This window comes from Chelon labrosus (genome assembly GCF_963514085.1).
Source record: "Chelon labrosus genome assembly, chromosome: 18".
In the NCBI taxonomy this organism is placed as follows: domain Eukaryota; kingdom Metazoa; phylum Chordata; class Actinopteri; order Mugiliformes; family Mugilidae; genus Chelon; species Chelon labrosus.
Genome location: NC_140351.1, coordinates 15,904,005 through 15,931,507, shown reverse-complemented (window position 1 = coordinate 15,931,507; position 27,503 = coordinate 15,904,005). Strand labels below are relative to the sequence as shown.

The 27,503-nt window shown below is 41.1% G+C and overlaps 1 protein-coding gene across 1 annotated transcript; it reads left to right on the top strand.

The window, feature by feature from the left end:
- The first annotated feature begins 497 nt into the window (after positions 1 to 497).
- Positions 498 to 27,487, top strand: smarcd3b (SWI/SNF related BAF chromatin remodeling complex subunit D3b). Its single transcript, XM_084565995.1, has 13 exons — positions 498 to 831; positions 9,213 to 9,430; positions 16,780 to 16,822; positions 18,814 to 18,936; positions 19,028 to 19,150; positions 20,184 to 20,279; positions 23,708 to 23,809; positions 24,017 to 24,178; positions 24,613 to 24,710; positions 24,899 to 25,034; positions 25,935 to 26,057; positions 26,444 to 26,545; positions 26,662 to 27,487. The coding sequence occupies exons 1-13, from the start codon at positions 754 to 756 to the stop codon at positions 26,713 to 26,715; spliced, it is 1,458 nt and encodes a 485-aa protein (XP_084422121.1). The 5' UTR covers positions 498 to 753; the 3' UTR covers positions 26,716 to 27,487.
- Positions 27,488 to 27,503: the final 16 nt, after the last annotated feature.

Below are 27,503 nucleotides of genomic sequence, written 5' to 3'. Positions count from 1 at the left end.
TATTCCTTTTCACTAGTGTACCTAATGTTTTGGCAAGTGAGTGTATAATTCCTCAAGTAGATATCATCATCATCATCATCATCATCATCATCGGCGCGTCATAACTAATTTATATATGCTAGTGTATGCGTGTACACGTGTGTTAATGATATGCACCGTGGCCCCTTTAAGAGCCGATGTCCTTTTTTGAGAATGAGCCCAGGCTCGGAGCTCCGTGTGAGCCCACCGTGGCCTCTGGGTTGGTAATAGTTGGTCACCAGGGGGAAGCTGCAGCAGAGGAATGGCTAACTGATTTCTAGCCTTCCCAGCCCCCGTTCAGACCAAACGGCAGCCTCGCCGCCCCGCATGCCCTTATCTACCAATGGAATGCAACAGCTGTGCGGGGGAGCGGCTGGGTGGGCTGGCTGAAACCCCCCTGCCAGACCCCCGCACAGCCCCCCCCCCACCCACCCACCACCCCCCCCCACTCCACCTCCAAGCGACGTGCCGGGCTCCTGAAAGGCAGCTCAACTAAAAAGTGAGCTAGACACAGTGAGAGACTCGGCAGGGCTGCTGCACATTCAAAATAGAGGGAGAGGGAGGGAAGAGAGAGACGGCGAGAAGGAGAGTCAGGGACAGGCAGTGCTGAAAAGGAGAGCACAAAGAGAAGGAAAGTGGAGCAGGGGAGGGGAACAGGAGGCTGGGTGAAGGGAGAGGGAAAGACAAAAGAAGGAGAGGGGAGACGTAGCAGGGTGAACGGAGGGGACTAAGCAAATGGCTACGGAGGAGACGGCGGGGGGAGCCAGGAAAGCCACCAAGAGCAAACTGTTTGAGTTCCTGGTCCATGGAGTGGTGAGTGGCGCTGTCCGTCATTCCCGTGAAGGGAGCTGGGCTCTGGCATGCATCTGTGTGTGTGTGTGTGTTTTGTGTGTGTGTGTTGCAGCGGCAGCGGTCTGTGTGTGAGAGATAGCTGGGTAAAGCTGGCCATGTGAAGGTTATTTCCAGCCCCCTGGATCCCAGCCTGTTAGGAGGTGGCTGGAGAGAACAAGAAGTGGAGCAGCGTGGATGGATGGGGCTGAGCAGGAGAAGGATGGGGAGCAGAGGATTTCTAAACACGAGGCGAAACGGGATAATTGTAGAAAGAGAAGCTGAGCAGCAGCAGAGGCAGAAAAAGCAGCCAGCTCCCCCTTTGGCTAACAGAGGAGCGCACTGAGCATGCTTCCCTGGGAGTCACACACAGACAGAGGGGGGAAATGACGAGTCCACTCAAAACAACAGAGTCAGAGTAGCCTTCCAGGCGGCGTGCTGTTGGCTGGTGGAAGGAGTCAAACCTGTAAGGTCACGAGACAAGCGGACGTAGTATCGTAGATGGAGCCGAGGCAGGCTGCCAATCCTGGAAATCATGCAGAACAATCAGCCCATTCATGTGGAGCTAGCATGAAATGTCAAGTCAAGTGTTGCTCGTGGTTAGAGGTTAGGCAACTGTTACCATAAGCCTCATATGGCACATTAGTAACGGCACATGGACCACAGCGACGGCTCCTTTTAGTGACGAGATGAATGGATTATGAGGGTTGAGGATGTTGCAAAAATCTCCGTTGGAGCCTTTTAGCACGTTTGACTTTGAAGTGTGCAAATAAACTGGAGGTTTATGGTGATGTTTCCAAACGTTCAGTGCTTGTGACCCCTTAAATGAAGCCATGTGATTGTGTATCTCATGTAGATTAAGGAATGCTTTCCCCCCTTTGAATTAAATTTTTAGAGCAACTCATTAAATTTAATTATCTCTTAATCTGCAAGTTATTACTTTGAACAGTTATTTAGAAAATGTCTACTTCTCAAAGCTCAAGGTGACACCTTCATGTGTCTAATGTCGGATCATTTAAGTAATGAAATCTTCAAACTCGTTACGTTGGAATTGAAGAATTTGTAGCTTTTTTTTTTTCTTTAAACACTTTTGCAACATGTGACAAAATGTTTAATAGTTTAACTCTTTTATCCAACAATATGATTTGTGGTTTTTTATATTGATCTGATGAGATAAAAGCATGCAGTCTAACACACAAAAAAGCAAAAATTACCATAAAATTTGCAAAAAAAATCTAGCGACAACTCGGATTCATCTTGTGACCGCATTCGGGGCCCTAAACCGTACGTTGGAACGCGTTCTTTCGTCATAAATGTGCTCGTAATTCTGGAGCTGCATCTGTGGTTTCAGCTTCTTCATTAAGTCGAACACCTTTGCCCTGAATCTAAAATAGGACTTTGCTTCCTTTAACGAGAAGATGAAAAAGACTTTGTGGTATTTATTTGTTCAGCTGAAGAATGATGGTTTCTATGGTGCCTCTTTCAAAAGAAATAAGACAGTAAAAGAAGAAGAAGAATGTTGTTTAGAGAAAAGTCTGAATTCGAGGGAGGAGGGTTTGAGTTTTGTTTTATTCAATCACAGAAATCCTTCACAGTCATCTTGTGGAGGCCCTAGAGTGCTCTAGAGTTTGAACGATAAATGGAAATAATGTCGATTAATTTCTTTTTCTTTTGAGGATCAGTAAGTTACGTTGTGATTAGTTTTGTCGCGGCTGGAATCCAAATTTTAGTCGGTATTTTGGTCTGGAGGCAGAATTATTCCTAGTGAAGATCTGTAGGGCCATCATTTGGGTAGGTTTAAGGCTCATTTAAAGTACTGCAGGACATAGACGCTGTAACTTACGCATGTAGCGGATGCTGCTGTGAGCCATTTATACTTGTGCGCTCGTCGGTCTGGCTCCCTCTTTAAAAACGCCACCCAAACGCTAGTTGCCGCTGTGCCTTTTTTTGCCAATCTGGTTCATTTTTGTTTCTACTTCCTGCTTCGCTTTCAACTTCCTTTCCTCAACGTGTTCCATCTATGTTGATCCAAAACAATTGATTTGAAAATTACGGAGATGGAGGAGCAGCTGGAAATGCTAAAGCGGAAACATGCTACTAGCAAGCGGACCAATCAACGCTCTTGCGGTCTGCGTTGCTGCGACGCGTAGTTACATTTCTGGGGAGTTGCACGTCAGGCTACGGTGTTAGGGTCTGGGATGTCGGAGTAGCTACGGCGTCAAATTGACACAGAAGCCCAAACCGTCCATACAGACATAAACATCATCTGAGCGCCATGGAGGGGATTTTGTTTAGAGCAAGATGGCTGCTGTTGGAGAAGTGAGATGTCTGTTGTAAAAGATATTCAAATTGCAAAATGACTCAAGGATGAAGAGTTAACCGCAATTTAGGTGTCAAGAAGTGTACGTCACAGTAGCTTCTCTGACTGGTTGTAGGACAATCCACTTGTGTGCAGTGGTGTTTTTGGGCCATATGAGTTGAAAGACGCCTGATAATGAAATTTGAATGATGCATTTCCAGACTCATGCTGATTAATGTTGAGTCTTGCTACGCTAAGCTAGGTTCTGGCTTTTCAAAGTTGAGTATAAGCTGGTTTTCTTCAGGAGTTAGCAGAATATTTTTAGTATTTGGCTCTATTTTTGAAACAATAGAGGAAGTAATCACTAATGGCCTCATTTTCTGTCATAAATAGTAATTTCATGCTGTTGATATTTTATGTTGAACTACATTTCACTTCTGCACTCATCCTGAACCCCTTCAGAAAACCCCCAAGAACACAGAGAAGGTCAAAAAGACTTTTTTTTTTTTTTTTTTTTTAACATCTTAAAGTCTGACTTCTGGTTTTAACTCCATTTTAATCAGTGCTGATGGCGGGCGCGGTGACACCCGCTGGATTTATACACTGAAACAAGATGAGGTATTGTGTCTGTGACAGGAGCGGTCATTACAGGGGCTTCAGCGGTGAAGCCCTGCGCACAGAGACAGACTTTAGGAAACAATGGAGCAGGTGATTGATGAGCCAGATGAGCGTGTCCTCTCAACAGACCAATTAACCTTGATGAGGCTCTGGCTGCTCCAAGCCAAATATTTCCCTCTGCTTATTTTCTCTCATGCGTACCTCTCTCTCTCCCCCCTCCTCTCTTTCTCTTCTTTCTCTTCTCTCTCGCTCTTTCTCTCTTTCGCCCACATTTCAAGATGGAAAAGTCCTGTTGTAATAGTTGCGGCAGGTTCCTCTGTGTGTATACTGCAGAAAGGAGAAATATTTATACTGTGGGATATGGGGTTGATTTGGTGCAGTTTGTTAGCTTGTGGCGAGCGATGACGTCTCCTTCCCCCTTCAAACACAGCAAAGTTAGTTTTTCGATAGACAAAGACACACAAGCACAGATGTGTTTACATACATGAAGCACATATAAATACGGTGTAGACAGCCATAGTTGTGGCTACTGAAGGTCGGCGTGTTCCTGCCCGATCTCTGGTTTTGATGGGTGCAGTGAAGTCTCTTCCTCCTTTCTCTCTCATTATCTGCCTTACCTCCCCCTGCTGTGTTACTTCTCTGGCTCGTGAGTGTGTGTGGAGGTCAGCGATGGCCGCGGTGAAGGGAAAATCCTTCCAGCGCTCTGCGTGGGAAACCCCGATAAGCCAAAACATAATACGACACACTGTGGCTTTTGTCGTCCGTACGTTCAGGGTGTGTTTTTGCACAACAGAAAATGTTACCGTCACCTTTCTCTTTACCAAATTACATAAAAACGTATGATCTTGCCATATGATTTTAGTTTGTGAAATAACTTTTTGACATCTCAGCCTCTACTCAAACACAGCAAATGAGAAAGAAATGTGTCTGTGAGAAGTGAAATTTAAATAATGACCACTTGACTTCACAAACGCAATGTCCCGGTTGCCCTGGATGATCCACAGACCTTGCCATGATTCAGATTTTATTGAAACTACTGCGTTTTACACGGACAGAAACAAGGTAATGCCAGTGTTGAACTTGTAATTGAAGCAAGATTTAGCCCACTGTTGGATACTTGGTGCAGTATAATTTTACACTGTCATCTTGACATTTGACATGACATCTGACGTGAAGACAAACAGAAGATTAAATGCGTCCCTACTTCTGTTTGTACGTTCCCTTGAACTAGAGCTGCAACGATTGGTCGTTCAATCAATTCGTGGTCCAACTGTAAATCAAACACTCGCGTTAGTATTTTTTTTTACCTGAAAATGTAAAATAATTGTTGTCAAGCCACTTAAATGTGAATATTTGGTGGTTTTCTGACACAGTTGAACATGTATAATAAATAAATAAATGGAAAGAAAATTCTCACAGTTAAGAAACCGAAACTAGAGCGTGACTACGCGACAGTTAATGACTTGTTTAACTGCTTCGGCTCTTATTATCTTCAGCAAATGTTAAGACAGCTGCATATAAAATAATCAAATTAACGCTTATCCATTGTCATTCTTAATTGGAGAGAATATGTGTAACGCGAAACCTTCATTTGTTAGTGTCAATCTAAAGTCAACCAACGCTGAATTAGAGCTAATATTTAAGCAATATTTAAACAGAACTGTCCATTAGCAATGATTTGACCAGATATACTTGTAAAATAAGTGAAGCCATCAATTACTGTTCTGTCAATCAACTAATTGAGTATTTGTGGTCTTTATTATGAAAAGAAATCATGTGGTTTGACACAAAGAAATGCTGAAGTTACCATCAAATCTAAAAAAAATCAACAATTTTGCAGTTTTAATCAACTAACCGCCCCTTGAATTCATCTCACGGTCCTAAACCGCAGATTGAAACGTGTTCTTCTGGGTCTGCATTGTGGTTTCAGCCTCTTCATGTACACCTTTGCCCAGAATCCAAAATAAGTTGATGAAATAATCAACTACGTGTTTATTGCAGTATATAAATCATGTTTTATAAGAGGAAACCTTCATTCTGCCAGTGGGTTTAAGAATAAGATTAAAATCTTGAAGCAGTGTTTGAACCAGCTACAATGTTATTTGTCATATCCACTGTAAGATTAAGTGAAGTATGAGGCAGCAGAATAAAAATACGGATGAAGTTTGTCACTGTGTGGTGAATATCTTCTAACATATATCATAACCAGCCCCATGTTCCTCGTCCTCAGTGTTTAATCGAGTTCATGGCTCCAATCGAGGCCTGTGAGGGACCCTGCGTGTAGCAACCCACAGATTTATATGTTTAGTTCGGTGTGGGTTAAGTTTGGCCTCCTCAAATCCCTCCAGCTTTCCCAAAGATGCCAACACACTTCTCAGATATCCATCCACATGGCAGATTCGATTGCTGCCTGGCTGGCTGGCAGAGCTCCGGGCAGAGTGTTGGAGTCTGTTCAGCAGGTCAGATTATAGAGTACTACTCATTGTGTGTGTGTGTGTGTGTGTGTGTGTGTGTGTGTGTGTGTGTGGATTTACATTATCCAGCTATGGTTTGTATCTGTTATCTGGAAGGCTCAAATTCTCCAGACAGCCGGTTGTAGCAGCAGCAGTCAGTGTGTCTGGGTGGGTCTGCCTGATGTCTGTTTGGGTGTTACTGAGTAAAAACAAGGAGGTGTTGTAAGGCTGCACAAAGTGGCAACGTTGGAGCTGGAGGTCCTGACCATATGTTGTTTTATCCTCTCCTGTTTGAGACCCTGTGACCCTCCCTAAATCCCATCCCCCCTGTCAAACTCCTAGCTGGAGTGACAGCAGCGTCTGCTCTGGCTTCTTATCACGGGATCTCTGCTTGGGCCGTTTCAAAGGGCACATAATGCGTCAGCCTTTCGTATTCTGTCATGATCTGTTTAGAGGTATTAAATCCTCCCCCCACGCATCTGCATCGTGAGACAATTTAATGTCTAGTTTTCTGTCAACTATTTATTACCTGGGCTCTCTGTTTGTTTTCAGAGTGTTTGTGGACGGTCTAAAGATCACCTCGGATATGTACGTGCAGTAGTGCGCATGCAGAGGTGACAAATGTTAGAAAAATGCCAGCACACGTGAATGAAAGAATAATTCAAATAAACAAGTACCCGTTCTGTCCTCAGCAAACATATTTACGTGTTTGCTACAGCGACAACGGCTTAGCTTTGCTGGAAATGTGCCTCCGCGCTCAGTAATGAGGCACACATGTAACGCCATATTTGCTCTTTTGAATGATAGAAAGATGGAGAAGAATTAAAAAATGTGACAAGGATTTTTATATTTTTGGATCAATTTGTGCTCACAGTGTCAACAGATTTACACAAAAGCATGCGCTTTACATCTAAAATAAGACTTTAAAAATATGCTTTAAAAATCCACCTTCTTCCCCTCCACCTCCATATTTCCATTTAATTCTAATTTATGCTCCTTCATATCTAGTTTGAGGCATGTGTTGTACTCTTTTGTTTGACGGCTACACTTGCAGTTTTAGATTTTTATACACACTTGTGATGAGCTCATAAATAAATATGATGCATTGTATCGATCGAGCTGCTCAACAGTCGTCCTCTGAGGGGAAAAAGTCCTTTTCACCTTCGCTTTCCTGAACATGAACTAAGCATGGACTAATACGATTTATTTCCTTCTTGTGTAAGGTGTGAATTGTGAGTAATTACAAAAGAAAATCGGGTTATTTTTAGTCAGAAAGCATGTGCACAACTTTCTGCTAGCAATGCAACACATTTTACAGATGCTGAAATGACTATTGGTGTGACTTAAACGTTGTCATTCTCTGTTGAGCATCCACAACTTTTTTTGGGCACTCTTTGGTGTATGAATTCAGTAAATCGGTAAATACAGCATAAAGAGGAATGAATTTGGACACAGCTGCAGTGGCCTTGACGCTTTTCATACAAAGACAAAAAGTGAATATTGTAGCTCAGCTTTAGCGCTAGTGGTGGTTATTACTAATTAGTCAAATAATCACAAATATCCGCGTCACTGTTACCTTGTGAAGATGCCAACTGTCAAATATTTGTTTATTTAGATATTACAGGTTTGAGAGCAGGGAGAGGCAGATAAACCAATTTGGATTTTTTGAAGCCTCCATCTTAATGCATTTAAAAATTCATAATTTGATTGAGAAGACAAAATGAATATACACAACTATATGACAACTACATAAGACTGACGGCAGACTCAGTAGTAAGAAAATTAGAGCCAAGTGCAGTCTCTACACCTGTACGTCACTATCATGGATATGTGGACAGGTAGATGAGAAAAAGCAGATAAAATAATATTTTAAGCATCTTTTGACCTCAGCCAGTAACAGCAAGGACGACGATCTAAAGATTGACGAGATGAATGACTGTGGACTTGGGAATTATTGGCTAAAGAGAAACTCTTGAAGTGGTCAGGATCAGATTACACTCCTAACAAGACATTTCTAAAGGACCAAACATTTGTGGAGAGGAGTAGTAGTTGTATTTATTTTCTTTTATATACTAAATAGATGAAAATGTGAATTAATAGTTTAGATGCAGGACTTTTTGCTCACATGTGGAGTATTTACACACCGAGTTACTGTTAATTTTAATTCAAAGATTGGTTATATTGAAGGTATGGGTTGTGGTTGAGTCCTTTGCCGACACTCGGAGGTCTGTGATCTGGAAGGAGTCAGACGTTTTCTTTCTTTCACACAAACCCCTGCTTGCCTTCAAACAATAAACTGAGGCGGGAGGCAGCTGTTGCCATGGGAGTGACAAGCACAGGTGAGAGTTTGCCAGTTGTTCCCAGGCGTCAGGGCGGCAGTGTGGGACTCTGGGCGCTCACACTGTTTGCATTGTTTAGGAGACTTGTATGTGTGTGTGTGTGTGTGACAGAGTGTACGTGCTGTGAATAACCTCCATTTAGTCTAATTTCCAGCCAAAAACAAGACGTTTGTGTTTGTTCTCAGTACAGCTGCTGTTGTGTCGAGCGTTTTGTGGAAATTATCATTAAACATGACAAAATAAGGCGGTTCACTGCTCAAGAGTCAGATTATTATAAAAGTAAATGATTTATCAGATTTACTCTGCTGACTCTTTTAGGGCTCAAGCGTTAAAACGCCATAGGACAGTCCCAGGACGGAAACATTTCACTTAATTGCGCAAAGCTGCTGTTGTTGTTCGATCAAAGAAAGGTTTCAGAAGATCATGGAAGAGCAAACTGTGTAATAGTGTGAGTTTTTAAAGGCCAGATGTGTGGCATCTGGCACTATGGTATGGCTGGATCTCTTTGTTACAGCTTCTAATTCAAGATTTTGTCCAACAAATGACCTTCAATCCCACCTTTGAGCCACTTTAGAAAAGTTGTAATTGATCCAGTGTCTCCTCTGTGGTTATTTTCTACATATGTGACCTCTCTCCTTGTCTTCTTCCCAATCCCAGCGTCCTGGCATGCCGTCTGGAGCGAGGATGCCCCACCAGGGAGCTCCCATGGGCCCCCCCGGCCCGCCCTACGGAGGTAGCCCAGCGGTGCGGCCCGGCCTGCCCACCCCGGTGATGGAGCCCAGTCGTAAGAGGCCTGCCCCCTCCCAGCAGGTCCAGCCGCAGCAGCAGCAGCAGCAACAGCAGCAGCAACAGGCCGCCCAGAACCGCGCCAGGAAGTGAGTCTGAATCCAGTCGACGTCCTACCAAAACACTGCATGGCTCCAATACGGTGTTTGTGTGTCTGCTTTTTTTGTGAACTATGAGCTCAATTAGACAACAAGGGCTGTGGTTCCACTTTCAGCTTTAATCTGGATGAAACTAAAATCTCATATTACTCCACTATATAGGCATGGAAATGAAATCCTGATGTTTACTATTTTCTGTCAAGTCACGTTTGTGTTAGTATTTGTGCCAGTACAAACACAAATAAACCACACATATATACCTCGGGTAATACGATTAGCTGACAACAATTTGATTATTTTAATAAATAAGCAGCAAACAGTTGAGCTAAATGCTAATATGCTGACATGTGTAGCATCTAGCATGTTTAGCAAGTTCACCATCCTAATTTAGTGTGTTAGCATTAGCATTCGCTAATTAGTGCTAAAATATGTCACGTCAGTCGTCCAGGTCATGGTGTATCTAAAAACCAACCTAAAAGGCAAGGCAAGGCAATTTTATTTATATAGCACATTTCATACCAAAGGCAGCCCAAAGTGCTTTTACACAAATAAAATGAAGAATGCACATTGATTCACAGACACAAGTACCAGTCACTAGGTGAAAATTAAAATTAAAAAGAAATAAAAAGACTAAAAAGACTAAAAACAGATGAAACAGAAAGATGATTTAAGAAAAAGCAACAGAAAAAAGATGGGTCTTGATTCTGGTTTTAAAGCAATCAATTGAGGGTGCAGTTCTAATTAAAATGGGAAGCTGGTTCCACAGCTGAGTAGCATAAAAACTAAAGGCGGCTTCACCACTTTTGGTTCTGACAGTTGGTTTTGATAAAAGCAGTCTGTCTTGGGATCTAAGGGGTCTAGAGGGGGTGTAATATTGAAGGAGGTCTACAAGATAAGTGGGCCCCCTCCCATTTAATGATTTAAAAACAAGGAGCAGTACTTTAAAATCTATTCTTTGACTGACTGGTAGCCAGTGTAGAGTTTTAAGTAGAGGTGTGACGTGGTCTGACCTCTTTGCTCCTATAAGGACTCTTGCAGCTGCGTTCTGGATCAGCTGGAGCTGCCTGATGTTTTTCTTGGGTAGGCCTGTAAGAAGACCATTACAGTAGTCAAGCTTGTTGGATATAAAGGCATGAATGAATTTCTCCAGATCCGATTTTGTCATGAGACTTCTTAATTTTGAGATATTTTTTAAATGATAGAAAGCCGATTTAGAAACTGACTTGATGTAGTTGTTAAATGTGAGGTCACTGTCAATTTGGACTCCAAGGTTTTTAACAGTGGTCTTAACCTGGAATCCCTTGTTAGAGAGTGATGTTGTTAGTTCAAGCCTATCCTTTTTGCTACCAAAGACAATCACTTCAGTTTTCTCCTTGTTTAGTTGGAGGAAATTCTGACACATAAAAGAAAGATAACTAGATTTATTTGAGTTTTCCTGAACACACATGAAGAACAACTGAGCATTTGTAGGTATAGGACAAGATTTGATCTAATGATGGAGCTAGAAACATTTAGGGATTCAAATTTCTGAATGTCTTTTATTGAGATGGACTAGAGGACCAACAGCTATTGCCTCAGAGCTTCACTGTTAGCTTAGCCCACATATCCACTGTTTCCCCATCGTTAGGGTAAGGAGATTTCTATCAATCCATTTTATTTAAATTCTCTTTTCATTAAAGACAAAACAAGCAAACATGACAAAGACGAAAAATAAACATATATTCACATTAATTTAAAAATAAAAGGTCCATAAGTACGCCTCGTTTTGTGCTACATGTTTTCCAGAATCTGTTGAATTCGTCTGAATTTTATCTTTAATGTTATATATAAACTAGGGCTTTCATCTATATCTGATATAAATGTTAATTGTGATTCATTATGTGATTGTCCATAGTTGCCTCTTTATATGACTAAATGTGCCACAAAGAGATATTTTTTTAACTTTACGTGCCATTCAAACTTCTCTTTTCTTTCTAAATTCATGAGTTAATTTTGACAGCCTCAGTATAGAATAAACTACTTCTGAGTTTGGCCTTAATACTTTCCCTTTTTGACTTTGAAGTGATAAAATAATTTAAAGTATAGACGTACACAGTGGTTTTATTTACACATTCAAACTGCTGAAATCAGATCTAAAAAATTCACACAGATGAAAAGTGAAACTACGACCTTTGAGTGTCTCATTTTAGCTTTCATTCTGGTTTCTGTGTTCTGTTCACCACCTTGCACTTTGCCTCTCTCCCACTACTCACCTTCACTGCATCTCTTGCCTTGCACACTGCTTTGTTTCATCCACTCTTTCTATCTCAGTCTCTGCTCCGCCTGAATGTTTGCTCTCTGTTTGACCTTTATGAGCCTTCAGCATCTTCGTAGCCTAATTTTTACCACCTCATGTATACGTGGCGTCCGCACATCTGTCAGCAGATGTTCAGACTCTAGCTCTCGCTTTGGCTTATTGTTACACTATCTGTTGTCAACTATTACCATCTGCAAACACACACAGTGGCTGAATGTATGTAAGGAGAGGAGTGTGTGACAGGTGTGGTCATTAGAAAGGCGATCGATTTGCACACTCAGTGGACCTCTCAGTTTCATTCTCTCTCTATCCGCAGCACGATTGATCCACTTACAATTAAGCAGGCTTGTCGAACAGGTCAGGGGAAATGTTGTTCTGCGTCAGGGCCTCAACCCCCAGAGCAGCTGTGGAGGCTCTGATCGATGGTCCAGGGTGACCTGTCCAGGTGTCTTTGTCTCTTTCGCTCTCTGTTGCTTTGTGAAAGTGTGCGTCCTCTGGCAAACGTGCTCCAGCTCCTCCATCCAGCTCAGACCTCATGCTGCTGCCAGATGAGGACGGGCCACCTGTCTGCGGTGTCATTGAGACCTTATGGTCCCAGCTAGACTCACCCCAAAGAACTAACGCAGTCCTATGCGATGCTGCTGCTAAAAATAGGATTTACTCCTGGCTCAATTTGCATAAAAAGGCATAAATACTCATTTATTTTCCTTAATGTGTTTTGCGGTAGAAGCTCTATTGTACATAACTCACAGGCAGGTAGGTGGTTTGGATGGTGGGTACTAGCACAGGACACCGGGTGCCAGAATTTACATTAACTGATAAACATTTTCTCATTATGTTAAAAGAAAACATATTGGTTGGGCAGCATCTGTTTATTTCAAAACATATGTTCTGGTTTGTTTCCTTAAAGTTGTCTCGCCACTCATCCAAGTGTCTTTGGTACTAAACGACCGCTGGAGATTTTAGGTTTTTATTAGAAGTATTTGTGGGTGGTGCACATCTAAAACTTGCATAACTTGGGTTTGTTTACAACCCAATAGTCGCCTGAATCAGAGTATGATGCTCAAATTAACCTGGCGGTGTCCTCAACAACTCCAATTACCTTAGTTTTAGCTTTGCATGTTGGATATCTTCTGGTATAGATTGGTAGTATAAAAAATGTCTACATCCAAAAGATTAAAAGAAATATGGATTGTAATGATTAAAAATCATCTTAAAAAGAGTTAAAATATGCTTATTTGCAGAAGTGATGATGTAAACATTTCTAAAAAGCTCCTTTTAACTGCAGTGATTAGCTTTTCTCATTACATTTTCATACAAACTAGACTTTGGATTGTTTGTATGCCAAGCGAATAATTAAGTGTTTTCATGCTTTCGTTTTTATTTTCTCACAAAGGATGAAGGTGAAACATTTTTTTTTTTGGGTTATTTTGAAATCGATTGATCACATCACCCAAATCTAGGAGTTTCCTAGCAACAGACTCTCGGCCTACTACAATGTGATGTGATGCCCTGCTCTGACTGTAGCTGCTGGTCGCCACTGCTTTGAACGTGTCCTCAAAAATGGCCGTCGTCTCATCATCACAGGCTCAAACTATATTTGTAAGGTAACACCAGGATGAAGACTTGAAACGGCAAGTGAATTTAACACCTTGCAGCCATAAAAAAGATTTAAATCTGATATAATGTTTCCCAGAGAAACACGCTTCAACCACAGCCTACCATACTTTGGTTATATTTTCAATTTTATCTTTTATTTCCTTTGAGTATCACATTATTTCTGAACCTTGGTTTTCGCTATTAATTTTGATTTTTGTCCTTGAAGTGAAACCTAAGTTTCCTCGCTGCTCGCGGTTACCTTGGACACCTCAGGTTGCTTAGAAACATTGCGAGGTTTATGCAATACTTAAACAAGCTTCTTGGTGTTGGGCCAGTTTTCTGTGAGTTTTCTGGTCAAGTGCTATTTTTTTTTTTAGCAGTAGAAATGCGTCCGATTTTATTTGAGTATGCATGATGTCTTCATCTGCACCAAATGTTCATTACCGCATCAAAACTACATGCATATGCAGAGCCATCTTGAGCTGAACCAAAGAGGTAAACTCGCCCCTTCCTTGTGATCCACGAGTTCACAGTGTGCCCATTATCAGTGTATTGTCTGTCTCTTTGTGTGAAGCATGATTGTTTTGGTTCACTGAGAAACTTTGTTGACTGAGTGTGTCCCTCAGACGAGCAGGACGCCTCCAAGTTCCTCTTCTGCTGCACTTTGTGCATGCATGGACACAGTTACACTCCCATCCCCGTGCCTGCCCTTGTCTGAGTTTTAGAGTTTGCACCTACTAACAGACCCTTGAACCTAACACACATCCAACACGTACAGACACACAAACAGCCAGAACCACCAGGTGTTTCCCCTTTGACATCGTACTTGCTGCCACGTAGTGTGTGTCTCGCCACAACTCTAATCGGACAACCTTCAAATCCTCACCAACTCTTAGGAAGCCTGTTGGATTCCCGGGAGCCAATGAGATGCCGGCGAGGCAGATGGACATGAGAGAGCCCCAATCAGATCCCACGCTCGGATCAAAGTAGGAGTTTATTCTGCTGCATGTCTTTCGTTCGATGACTCTGAGCCCAGCACTCCTTGAATGAAATGTTTTGGCCAAAGCATACGTGCAGGCCTAGAAGCAGACCTCTGAGATGTAGTGGTGCATGCTTTGGGCTGGAGCATGGCATGATGAGAACAGTTTTTTGTGCAACTACAGAGCAGAAAATTTAAATCCAGTCCTAAACCATTTTAAGAGAGTGTAAAATGGCAGATTGTTTGTGTTTTCCTTTTTCAATGCACTCCCGGATCCTTCAGATCTCCTTGCAGCAGGCTTGTTTCAGTATTTGGCATGCTGATGTAACATACTGCTTCACAGACCGTTGAAGTGATCTGTGACAGACAAATTCTCTACACTGCAAAAAAAAAAAAAAAACTTCTTTTAAAAGCAGACAAACTATTCTGTAATCTAGGAAATGTATTTACAACAGGGTTGTACAAAATATATGATAGAAATGTAAACATATATGTACTACATGCCATAGTATCTATACCCGCAAAATATTTGGTTGTATTATTTGATTGTGGGCATTTATTTACAGACTAACGTCTGAAACTTAATCTCAACATAGGCCTGGAAACTTTATCCTTGTCACCCACCACTACTGTCAAATAGAAAGTCATGATGACCAAGAATTATTTTAGACTGGCACGTTTATTTGACATTTTGGGAAACGTGCTCACTCGCTTTCTTGCACAGAAGATCAGTACCACTAAAATAACTATTAGGCTACTGCCACGAGATGAAGAGAGATTAGAGTCACCTTTGTTGTCATTGCAAATGCAGTTTGGCGTCAAACCAGAAGAGCAAAATAGATCAAGTGTAAACTGAAATGAAAAATACTTGCAGGTAATGATTATGTACTAAATACATACAGTTTGTCCTGCGGGAATAAATAGAGTGAGAAAGTTATAGACAGAAATAAATGAAGTTTCACAAAAAAAAAACTAATTGATTCGAGGAATTTTATTAATTGAGAGGGTTGAAGAAAAGAGATGAGTGATGTTGAAGGGAAGGGATGAGAAAGACAAAGAGAAAGGATGATCGAAGTCATGTAAAGATGGAAGACGGCCTTCAGACATGGAGGAACCCAGAGAATGAGACTAATGGTGGAGGCTCATCCAGGAAGCCTTGGCTGTGATAAAAGAGGGAGGAGAAAGATAAGAAAAGAGAGGGATGAGAGAGACGGATTAGATACACCTTTATAGATGAGAAAACACAATGACACGAGGCTTGCTCCTGAGCCCGAGTTGGAATAGTTTAATTAAACAGGTTAATGCAAAATAGTGTAAGACAACAACTTCTTGGGGCTGCATTTACCGACACAACACCCCAGTAGCTCCACAGTGTCTCAACAAAGACATAACAAGTTAATTAGCAAGCTGTCCAGTGGCCTGCAGGTGGATTTTGTTTTAATACGGCTGGGGTAACTGTCTTCCTGTGTATCCAGTTTGTAATCCCCGGTTGTGCGTATTTATATACAGACATGACTGCGATATCCATCCTCTCATCAAAAATGCAAATCAAGATGCTTTCCAAAACTAAACGTTCTTTTAAATACATAAACCTTTCTTACAAAATACAATACAGAATAAGACAGGACTACTGCTAATCTTTATATCTTTTGGAGCTTCACTCAGAGAATGTCATATTATTTACCTTTGATGTGAAGTTTAAATCATCCTGAGACGAGTTATTCCACCTTTTTATTGCTCTTTTTGCAGTGTAGTGGCATCTAGTTGTTTTCAGGCGGTGTCCTTCTGCAGGCACCGACAACTTGCATGAACTGACATGGGTGCTCCACCTATCACAGGGGTCCACAGATGTTCACTGAATACGAAAGGAAATTTGAACAGAGACGGAAGCTGTAGTGGTGTTTTTGTAACCTGGTAAGAAAGTTTTGACAAAGGAATCGACTTGACACAGATCGTTTTATTGTTCTTGCTCGGTAAGTACAATAGAAAAAAAGGAATTAATTCCACACATTCATACATTCACCTGGGAGAAAATCTTTGAGACGCTGCATTCCTAAATGCTCTTGAACACACATCCTGTCAACATCCGACTCCTGCAGCATTGGCCACAGTGATTCTGTAGAGTGTGTGTGTGCTTGTGTGCGTGTGTGTGTGTGTGTGTGTGTGTGTGTGTGCGCGCGCAAGAATTCATGTCAGGCAAGACATGCGTTATTGTGGCACTTTTTTGGCTGTTAGAGGCTCTCGCTCTCCAGGTGGACCGCTGCATTTCAAGAGAACACACAAACACAAGAGCACATATGCGCACATATGCACAGACACACACACACACACGCACACAGCTGGGACGCTGGGGTGCTGGATATGGCCCAGCATTTTAGCAGATGGCCTGGGTGCTACGCTATCAGTCACCATAGTAACATGCTCTCTTTTTCCTCTTTCTCTCTGTCTTTCTCTCCCTCTCTCTAGTGCTAAGAGAAGGAAAATGGCAGACAAGATTCTTCCGCAAAGGGTGAGGCTGCATGTTTTTACCTTTGTTGCTCTGTTTTTGTTTGTGGGTGTGTGTGTTTCTATCTTTTGTGCACCAAAGGAAAAATCCTGTTCATTTTTTTTTTTTTTTGATGTTCGGGGTTCTTGGAAGGCGCAGAGGGCCAGATGATTTATTTCCAAATGAGAAGAGAGCGGATGAAGGGGGCGATCAGAAGGTTTTAGGGCTTTTTTTAGGGTTTCACTCTGTTATTTGGACGATGGCTCGTTGATTTGAATTGGACTAGTCAGCGGGATATATGAGAGACGCAATCGCAAGTAGAAAAGAAAGAGGCAGCAGCATCACCACGTTGCCACAGGTGAGTCTGTGCCGGCTGAGGTTGTGATTTTCATCCCGTAGTCTCAGTTTTTGGCCCAGTGCTACGCCGTCACCTCGCCACATCCCAGCCAGCACACAGAGGGCTTCCATGCAGGCTTTAGAGGTCTGGAGACTGTGAGGCTCGGATCTTATCCCCCTAACACAACCCAGACAGGGAGATAGCAGTGGGCATAGCCGGGGCGCCACTCCACAATAATGAGTCAGGGACAGGGAATGTCTGCCACACTTCTCCGTCAGCTCGGCCCGGTGACAGACAGTGAGATGGCGATAGAGCAGGAATGAGAGGGAACAATGAAGGCAGCCCTTTTGGAAAGAAACATGAAAGAGGAAAGCTGAGGGAGGGAGAGTGTGTGTGCACAGGTTGGTAAGCAGCAGCCCTTGATGCTCTGAGGACTTTCATCGGTATGGTAATGTCTGAGCCGTGGCTGGTTGGCTGCGCAGTCTGCATCTCATTTTGATCCCCCAGTGTCCCGAAGGTGCTGTGGACCACTGCATTAATAGACACACCGGAGAGCAGGAGTAAATTTACCCAAATTCAATTTAATTTATTGACAATACTTTTACTCCACAACATACAGAGGGAAATATTGCCCCCACTAAATTAATTTTTATTATTTAATAATTGTTTTAATAATAATAATCTTATTATTTTAAGATATTTGCATTCAAAACATTTGAAGTGCTTATACATTGTGATGTTATACAGTGTATATATGTAATCATTTATTCACATATTTTCATACAAAAAATCAAAACCATGCTCTATAGTTCTCAGTTTCAGTGTTTGAAATGTGAGATGTGAAAATGTTGCTTTTCCTTTTAAGTTATTGTAATAATTTTCATCTACTGTGAAGTTCTGACTGTCACGTTGGGTAACTGTAATAGTCTTTCTTTCTTTCTTTCTTTCTTAATCTTTTAATCAAGAGAACTTGTTTTAAAAAAGCAAAAGATTTCCTGCACCTCGGTAACTCGCATACTGTATACTGTGCTGTATTTTGTATTTAATTTACAACATTAATGTTAGTGCTACATTAGCTTTATCTACAGCCTAACTAATTTAGCCTGTTTGCCATTTCTCCAACTTACACCAGTGTAGGCTAACGTAACAAAGGCCATTGTTGAGCTTAGCTACATTAGCGTGACACATTAGCATTAGCCGATAAGCTAGTAGAGCCCTTAAGGTTCACTAACTTTAGCACAACTTTTTTTTTCTCTACATTATCATTGATGATGTTGGAAGCTGTATCTCTTTACAACCCATTGTTATCTAAAAAACTAGCAAGTTCTAAAATGATGTTAGCAGCTAGCTATATTAGCGCTTACTGCTAACCTTTAAAGTCTGCAAATGTGTCCACTTTCAAAATAAGTCTTTTCAACAGAGTAGAATAAAAGGTTTCTCCCCAACCTTATAGTGACTTTAAAAATTATGACTAACTGGATGTAGCCTACTGTAAGGGGCTGAGATGTCCTTGGAACAAGACAGAAGACCCCCTACAAGCATCAGAATAGGCAGCTTATCTGCTTAAGCTCTTTAGTAATATTTAGATATGTGAGGAAAATCCGCCTCATTAAATCTGGGTGTGAAGCTCTGCCTAATCTGAAGATTTTAACGTTAAGATTGTCTTTCCCCTGAACAGATCCGCGAGCTTGTCCCGGAGTCCCAGGCCTACATGGATCTGCTGGCATTCGAGCGCAAACTGGACCAGACCATCATGCGTAAACGAGTGGACATCCAAGAAGCACTGAAGAGACCAATGAAGGTAGCGAGAGGAAATCATGGCTCCTGTGGCGTCTCTGCAGATCTTTTCTCCCTATTAAACTGTGGTGTTTGTTGTGCCCTTGTGTCAGCAGCAAAAACGTAAACTGAGGCTTTACATCTCCAACACCTTCAACCCTGCCAGACCTGACGCTGATGACTCCGACGGCAGCATTGCGTCATGGGAGCTGCGAGTAGAGGGGAAGTTGTTGGATGATGTGAGTTTGGTTATTCAGTTTTTTTAAAAACTGAAAGTGTATTCAAACTGTGCTATATTGTCAGCTGAAAGCGCAATCACTCTTTAAATACAGTTTTTTGTGGCATGCCATTAATTGATCAAAAAAATAGAGAAAAGAAATTGAGAGAAGTGGAAGAGAAATGGGTGAATGACAGATTATATCACCAACACAAAAGACAAATCAAGATACAAGATGTTGGAGAAATTGTGGAGTAGAAAAAGCAGATCATTGTCTTTTGGTTACGTCCCATCATCACATGTTATTGCCAGGAGACAAATAAATAAATGCACGGAGAACAGGGTAGTTTACACTTGATGGAGAAGTTGACTTCCTCCCTCAGACTGGAAACGGACAAATTCATTAAATTCTGGAAAATTTGGATGGACTGTACAGTGCAGATTAGTTGGGACTGAACTGGACTGATTTGATTTATCTGAAAAAATAAAAGTACAGTTTCTGTGATGCTGATTCGCTGCAGGGTTTACTGTAGTGTTATGTCATCATTGTGAGTCAAATAGCTGCATGTCCTCTAAAAAATAACTAGTTATAATCTTCCCATTTAGTCTGAAAAGTGTTTTTTTTGCTCTTTGATGTTGGAGCTACTCTGGGTCATCTATGGCCTACAGTCACGCTCTCTAATGATGTGCTCAAACGACTTCGGACAGAAAAGCATCGACTGCCTCGGAATATAAATGAATAAATGAATGCTGATAAGCAGTTGAGGGACTGTAGATGTGTTTTGTGGTTTAAGCTTTGCAGAGAAAATTCTCTGCCATGCAGGGCAAAGCTGGTGTTTCACAGCACTTAGGTTTCACAAACCACAAATAGGAAGTCGACCTTGAAAATGTCTTATTTTATTTCTGATGTCACTCAGTGTCTTGTAGGTTTTCTATGAGTAATGTTTCAGTAAGCAAAGACAAATGTCATACGTGTACATATACTTAATGGGTGTTTCATGTGCCTATATTTTGGACATTAACTGACTTTTTCATTCTGTCTATCTGTTCTGCAGCCGGGGAAGCAGAAGAAGAAGTTCTCCTCGTTCTTTAAGAGCCTGGTGATCGAGTTGGACAAAGACCTGTACGGTCCTGACAACCACCTGGTCGAGGTCAGCGCAAACATGGCTGCTGTACACCATGCACAGAAGAATTACAAAATAACTGCACGCCTTTCACCTTGATTGAGATGATTGAATGATGATTAAACAGAAGCCGATGTCATCAGCACTATCTAATTTTTTAGCTTGAAAATAAACATGTTAGGCAGCTGATACACTACAGCAATAAGTATTTGATCATGAAATGAAACTGTAAGGAGGAAATGCAGATTTTCACCTTTAACGGATCACTGAAGGTCCTTTAGGGTAACTCAGAAAGTGTGTGGCTTGGGTCTTTGTAGAGGACGAAAGCTATAGTTAGCAAATGCACACAGCTAATTTATTGTGTGTGTGGTGACATACAGGATACAGCATTAGTACAGGGGCTATCTTGGCTGGCAGGAGAGAAAGAAGGTGGTCAGTTCAGACAGCCAGCAGAGACTCCAGGAAGTCAAGAAATAGTTCAGCACTTAACCCCCTATCAAACCACTGCGTATTGTTTTTTCACATCAGTTTTAGTGAAGATTAAACAGACAGCATCTGGCAGAATGTCAGTCTGGAGGGAGAAAACCGGATTTGCTTAATGTGCCGTTTGATTTTGACAGATTGTGACTTTGTAAGAATGAACGATGATGCACCAAGGCCTGAGTTGAGAAAGAAAGAGAAAAGGCTGCAGCAGTACAGCAGCTGTGTAACAGTTCATTTCATTATTCTACACATGTACAACCGGAAAACTCGTGTCTTATAAACAAGCAGTGTCTTGTAATCCCGCTGGGTCGGCCAGATGTTTGTATGACGTAGAAATTAATTTATACTAAGTTAAACCAAAAACTGAAAAAATAAGATAAGATAATATTGGTTAAATAGATAAAATAATATAACAATAAATCAAATCCAAGCTAAGGTAAGCTAATATAAACTAAACTAAACTCAACTAAAACAAAACAAAGCTAAAATAAGACAAACTGCTATGAGCTAAGCTAAGCTAAACTGAACTAAACTAGCTAGAAGCGTTGATAAAGAAAAACTAAAACTTGACTAAACAAAACCAAGATAAAATAAACTAGTTTAAACTAAATTAAGCTAATATAAACAAAACTTGGTTAAATTTAGTTTAGTTTAAAGTCAACTCAGCTAAGTTAAGATATACTAGCATATGCTAAGATAAACTAAAACTTAACTAAGATAAACTAGTAACCTGTATAAGCTACGCTAACTAAACAAAAAGCTAAACTCATCCAAACTAAAGGAAACGAAACAAAGATAAGATGAACTGTCTAAGCTAAACTAAACTTAGAAAAGCTAATATGCCTCTAGCTAAAACGAACTCATCTAAACTAGCACATATATAGGATGTTAATTATGTCTTCATGCTAAGCTATGTAAACCTCAGCTTAAGAAAAGAAACCCCAGAGAAATATCAATCTTTTAACATAACTTCAGATAGAAAGCTATTAAGTGCAATTTTCCAAAAGGTCAAATTAAGCCAAACAAATTAAACTGTAGCTTTAATGTACATTTTCTCTTTTCACCTCTTCTAAACAACACTGACAACTGAAGAATATACCTGTTCGTCACTTGGTGGGTCAGTGCTTTCATTTGTGATGCCATTTATTAGTAATAAAAAGCTTCCACGTGCTGCAGAAGCCAGTGAATCAGACTGTTCAGCCGTACCGTTCAGGATCAATGACAGCCTCTTGATCACGCAGAGAAGATGTTCGCTGGTTATTCTTTATTTTGCGAAGTTTGGTTAAGTCTCAAGCTACAATCATTGCAAACTAACCTGGTCCTTTTCATCTCCCCATTGGATAAATGCGACAGGCTGAGAAAGCGGACTGACCTTTGATAAATAGATTTTCTATGAAGAAGAGGGGTTTTTGAATTTCCATCATGCAAGCTTGTTTAAACATGCAGATATGAGCGCAGGAGAAAACAGCTGCTTACTTATTAAAACCAGCCATTAGCTGCCCTTCACTTTGTGTATTTTCACAAACCGATTTAAAAAAACCAAAAAAAAAGAAACACTTTAGGAGTTTCAGAAAATTATGACTTCTCAAGGTTCCTCTATTTAAGAGGGCCTTTTAGACAGGCACTCAGGTGCTTCTCTTTCAGTGATTTTCCATCATAGGAATTTTGTTTCTACCTTGAGATACAGTCAGTATTTAATCTGTTCTGAGTCAGCCATTGGTCGATGGAAAACATTACTCTGTATTGCTTGGCAAGTTACTGCAATCCATTGTACTGAAGATAGTGTTTTAAAGTGCTTTTTTATTCCGTTTCTCAGCAGTTAAGACAACAAAAATATGTCAGTCACTTCTGTGGTTAGATGGCCTATATAAACTAAAAGACAGAATCTTATAGAGATATCTGTATTTGGCTAGTTTATAATTGTTTTGTTATTTCGCTCTGAGTCTCCGCTGATTGCGTGTTCCTGAGCGTGATAACATTCAGCCATATGGTTAACCTTTAGCTATCTTGGTTTTCTCACCATGCTGTGCTCGGCTGGTTTGCTGAAATTCAGCCTCTTGCCAAACTTAGAGCTCTTCTTCATGATGTATGTTACTGAAATTAATTTTATGTTTTGTATATGCTCATTTTTAATTGTGCAAAGTATCCTCCTTGTAGGTTGTGTTTGTTTAAAACACCCTTAGGTTTTGTGTAACACTTTGCAAGAGCAGGATTTAAATGCAGCTTTGTGAGACTGTGCTTATCAGTGCTTTCAGCTGAATGCTAACATGAACGTGCTAACAGCGTTTATCATTTTCACCATCTTAGTTAAACATTTGCTAATTAGCACAGAGTACAGCTATGGTTGATGGGAGTGTTATTAGTTTTCCAAGTTTGGTCATAAAAATCAACATTTTGATGTGATAAGGACAAAATATCTTGAAAGCAGTTTTTTTTTACCAAGATTCAGAGCAGTCTCACCATAGAGTTTAACTTTGTGGTGGTGGTGCTTGTTACCAAGAATCCATCAAATGCTTATGGGGATATTTCACTGTGGACCAGCACTGCTCTCCATTTAGCCTCGAAGCTATCGTGGCCGAATTTGACAACGTACCAACATAAGTGATAAAAAAATGTCATAAGAACTAACAAGAACTCTCTTTTGGTTTTGATTTTAATGTTGCCAAAATGTGAAATCATCTTTTCCCCACTGAGCCCACCTATGTCAAACCAAGATAGAAACAAAATATACTGAAATCTTTAACTTTATCAGTGTACTTGTCGACTCAACACTGCTCAAAAACAGAAACTGAGGACATTTTTCGAGGCCTCTAAGACGGAAAATTAGCTGCGGTTTTGATGAAAAGGTGTGAAACAAACAGATAATTAAATGTGAAACTGGCAAAGATTACTCAGCTCAACTCAAGACTAAAGCAACTGATGTTGTTGTTGTGTGTAGTTAACATGTATTGTTTCTGTGTTTGCTCTTTCAGTGGCACCGCACGGCCACCACCCAGGAGACGGACGGCTTCCAGGTGAAGCGGCCGGGAGACGTGAGCGTGCGCTGCACTCTGCTGCTGATGCTGGACTACCAGGTGAGGACGCCTGCAATAAATAGACTGTTATCGCTATGTGACTAACGCATGCCATGAAAGTTTAGTGACAAGCTGCAGCCTCACATCACTGATAACCAATCGTCAGGACTCCATTTCAAACCTGACATCAATCCCCGAGCCAGGGAAATATGATAAAGACGTAAAATGTGACTGAGCTGATGTGAAGCCATTTTATCATCTTTGCAGCCTCCCCAGTTCAAGCTGGACCCCCGCCTGGCTCGCCTGCTCGGCATTCACACTCAGACTCGCTCGTGCATCATCCAGGCTTTGTGGCAGTATGTTAAGACCAACAAGCTGCAGGACTCTCATGACAAGGAGTACATCAACTGTGACAAGTACTTCCAGCAGGTGCAGGAAATATGACTTAACTCAGACACCCTGAGCAACATGATGATAGATGGACTCTGGATCACGTTAATGTAGCTTGTAACTGTTGTTTAGTTTATCTTAGCTTAGTTTAACTTTAGCTTGTATTAACTCTGCTTAGTTTAGTTTACTTTAGCAGGATTTTGTCTTGTTTATAGCTTAGCTTAGCTGAGTTTTGTTCAGTTTGGTTAGCTTAGCTGAGTTTATTTTAGCAGGACTTAGTTTAGTTCTGCTTACAGTTTAGCTTAGTTTAGTATAATATCGTTTAATTATGTTAGCTTAACTGAGTTTATTTTAGAGTAATTATCTTAGTTTAGTTTACTTTAGCTTATCTGAGATTAGCTAAATTTAGCTTAGCTTAATTTATACCATAAAGTTAGTTTCTTAAAAGTTATTATTTTCTCCTTCCACTGTAGATTTTTGATTGCCCTCGGCTGAAGTTCTCTGAGATCCCTCAGCGCCTCACCAACCTGCTCCTGCCTCCTGACCCCATCGTCATCAACCACGTTATCAGGTAGATTATACTCAGATTAACAGATTTCTTGCTAAATTAGGAAGTACAGAGAAAGAAACATCTAATCAGCGATCAGGAGTTCATTTAAGGATTTATTGTCATTGGCTGCTTCTACCTGAATCACCATTTTATAGTTCTTTTGTCTTCTACTATTTTATTCTCTCATTCTCTCCCTTTATCCCTGTCAGCGTGGACCCCAACGACCAGAAGAAGACGGCCTGCTACGACATTGACGTGGAGGTGGAAGACCCACTGAAGAGCCAGATGAGCAGCTTCCTCCTCTCCACCGCTAACCAGCAGGAAATTGCCTCACTCGACAACAAGGTGAGACCACCGTCGTTGATGCTGTATATGCCACATGCCTCGCTCTGTGTCACGCAGAGTTGTTAAAACCTTTTTAACAACACGTTTTATTGTAAACTATTCAGTGGAGGAGCTGCTTTATTGCAGGAGTTCGCCTGCAGCGGATTTCACACCTGATTGAGTTAAATGTGGCAGAGCAGGAAGGAAGGGTGGGACAAATAACCAACACAAAAATACATCTTTACGTGATGCAAAATAAACACTGACAGCAAGTATTGCTGCTTTTGTTGAATGTGTGGATGCTGTTTTCTTATTCAAGTAGTTTCCCAGCAAAGCATTCATTTGTGGCACAACAACTGAAAAAATGAAATAGTTTTACACATGCAGAGAACCAGATATACTGTACACCACTAGACCTTTATAAATGTAATTTGCATTTACATGGTTTCTGCAGTGTTTAGATTACATACAGATTATTTTTACATACAAAGCAATATTTTTCACAGGCCTAGCAGAGAAAATGAGGGCTGGGAATATGACCAATCAATTAAATGTGACTTAGTAGAAAAACCATTGAAGTCTATAAGCTTCCTAGCTACTGTCTAATGGTTTCTAAAACCTTGAAATGAACACTTTTCAGTAACTTCAAAGACTTTTCATGACTTTCAAAGGCTTTCCAAAACTTGCAAATATCCTGTTTCAAAGTGAAATTGAACTGCCTTCATGAGGAATGATGGGTAGGAGTTTGCCAGAAATTTTGCCATTGCAAGATTGTATTTTCTTGCACAATCACACATCATCTTTCATAAAGGAAAGTGCAGTTGCATAATTACAACCTGCACTTAATCTGTCCGCTTTAGTTCCCTCGTCTTTTCAAAGCTAAATGAAAACAAAATGATGTCCTGTCTGTACATTTTCCAGATCCATGAGACCATTGAGTCCATCAACCAGCTGAAGATCCAGAGAGACTTCATGCTCAGTTTCTCCAGAGATCCAAAGGGCTACATCCAGGACTGGCTCAAATCCCAGAGCCGAGACCTTAAGGTTACTACTGTTACACTACTATTTATATGCACACGTACTGCACTCACTCCTCTCACTGCTTTAAGTTCAAGTGTTTGACATGCATGTTAAGCACAGCGAAGAAAACAATCATTGATAAATGTAAAGCAAACTGATGAAGTGATCATCAGTTTGGATTATTCTTGGGCACTCCAGTTAATTATTGCTGTAATAGCCCAAAGTCTGGCTAGTGCCCCCTACAGGCTGTAACCAAACAGTTTTAGAGATGTCTTCCTAATCTATATCATCCTGACAAAACTGTATCTTCAGTCTATTCATTCCATATCTGACACCTTTAATATATATACTTTATATGTGGTTGTTTATTAGCCCTGTTGTTGACGGCTGTACCTTCTTGTTGGCTGCAGTTAATGACAGATGTAGTAGGCAACCCTGAAGAGGAGAGGAGGGCGGCGTTTTACCACGAACCCTGGTCTCAAGAGGCTGTCAGCCGCTATTTCTACTGCAAGGTGAAGAAATGGCTTCTCTTTGTATTTAATATTTGCTTTATACTCACTTCCTGTAGCTCCAATTCTATATAATCACAACATTATTCATAGTTTTTACCCCTCCCTTCCTGTGACAGATCCAGCAGAGGAGACAGGAGCTGGAACAGGCCTTGGCGGTCCGCAACACCTAAGAAAAAGCCCTCCTGGATTTCAGAGCTCTGTGTGTGTGTGTGTGTGTGTGTGCGTGTGTTGTTGGTGTATGTGAAACCATCGCTGAACCTCTGAAAACATTAACTTAACTACATGGAATTCATTTATAGTGAGTAATGAATAGGCGGTGATTTGAAATTGAACTAAATGAAGCAGGTTTTCACGTGGCAGCAGCAATGCGGCCGTTTGTGCAGGACCACAATGACATCATCATTAACAGAGTGTGTTCAGATGCGTTCTGCTTTGTAAATACTAGAAAGACTCCCTCTCAGCCGGCTGCTCACACACCTCTGTGTTTTCTCTCATCTCAAAGAGTCTGCAGACAGAAGTGTTCATGATGTAACCCAGTGTCAGTCCTCGCAGCGCTCTGGATGAGCCTCCATATTTTATGCTCTTTTACTGTGTGTACGTGTCCCGTGTGTGTGTTTTCATTTGTTCTCGTTACAGAAGTGTTTTTAATTACACCAGCAAAGTCGAGATTACAGTGTGACACACTGCAGACGAGACAAACCAGAGGTGTGGATTTCATTCATTTTCGCGATTGAGTGACTCTGAGTTAGGCCCCTGTTCAGACCTGGTGTTGACAACCGTCCTGAGTGATCGGACCACAAATGGCCCGATTTAAGTCTGTGTCTTCACACCCAGCGTTAAAATGCGTCCCTGCATACGTGTACGGCTTCAGCGACCACTTGAGATCCGACAAAGCTTCTGATAATCTCTGTATGCAAATAAAAACAGACATCATTCAGGGTGCAGTAGAATATTGTGC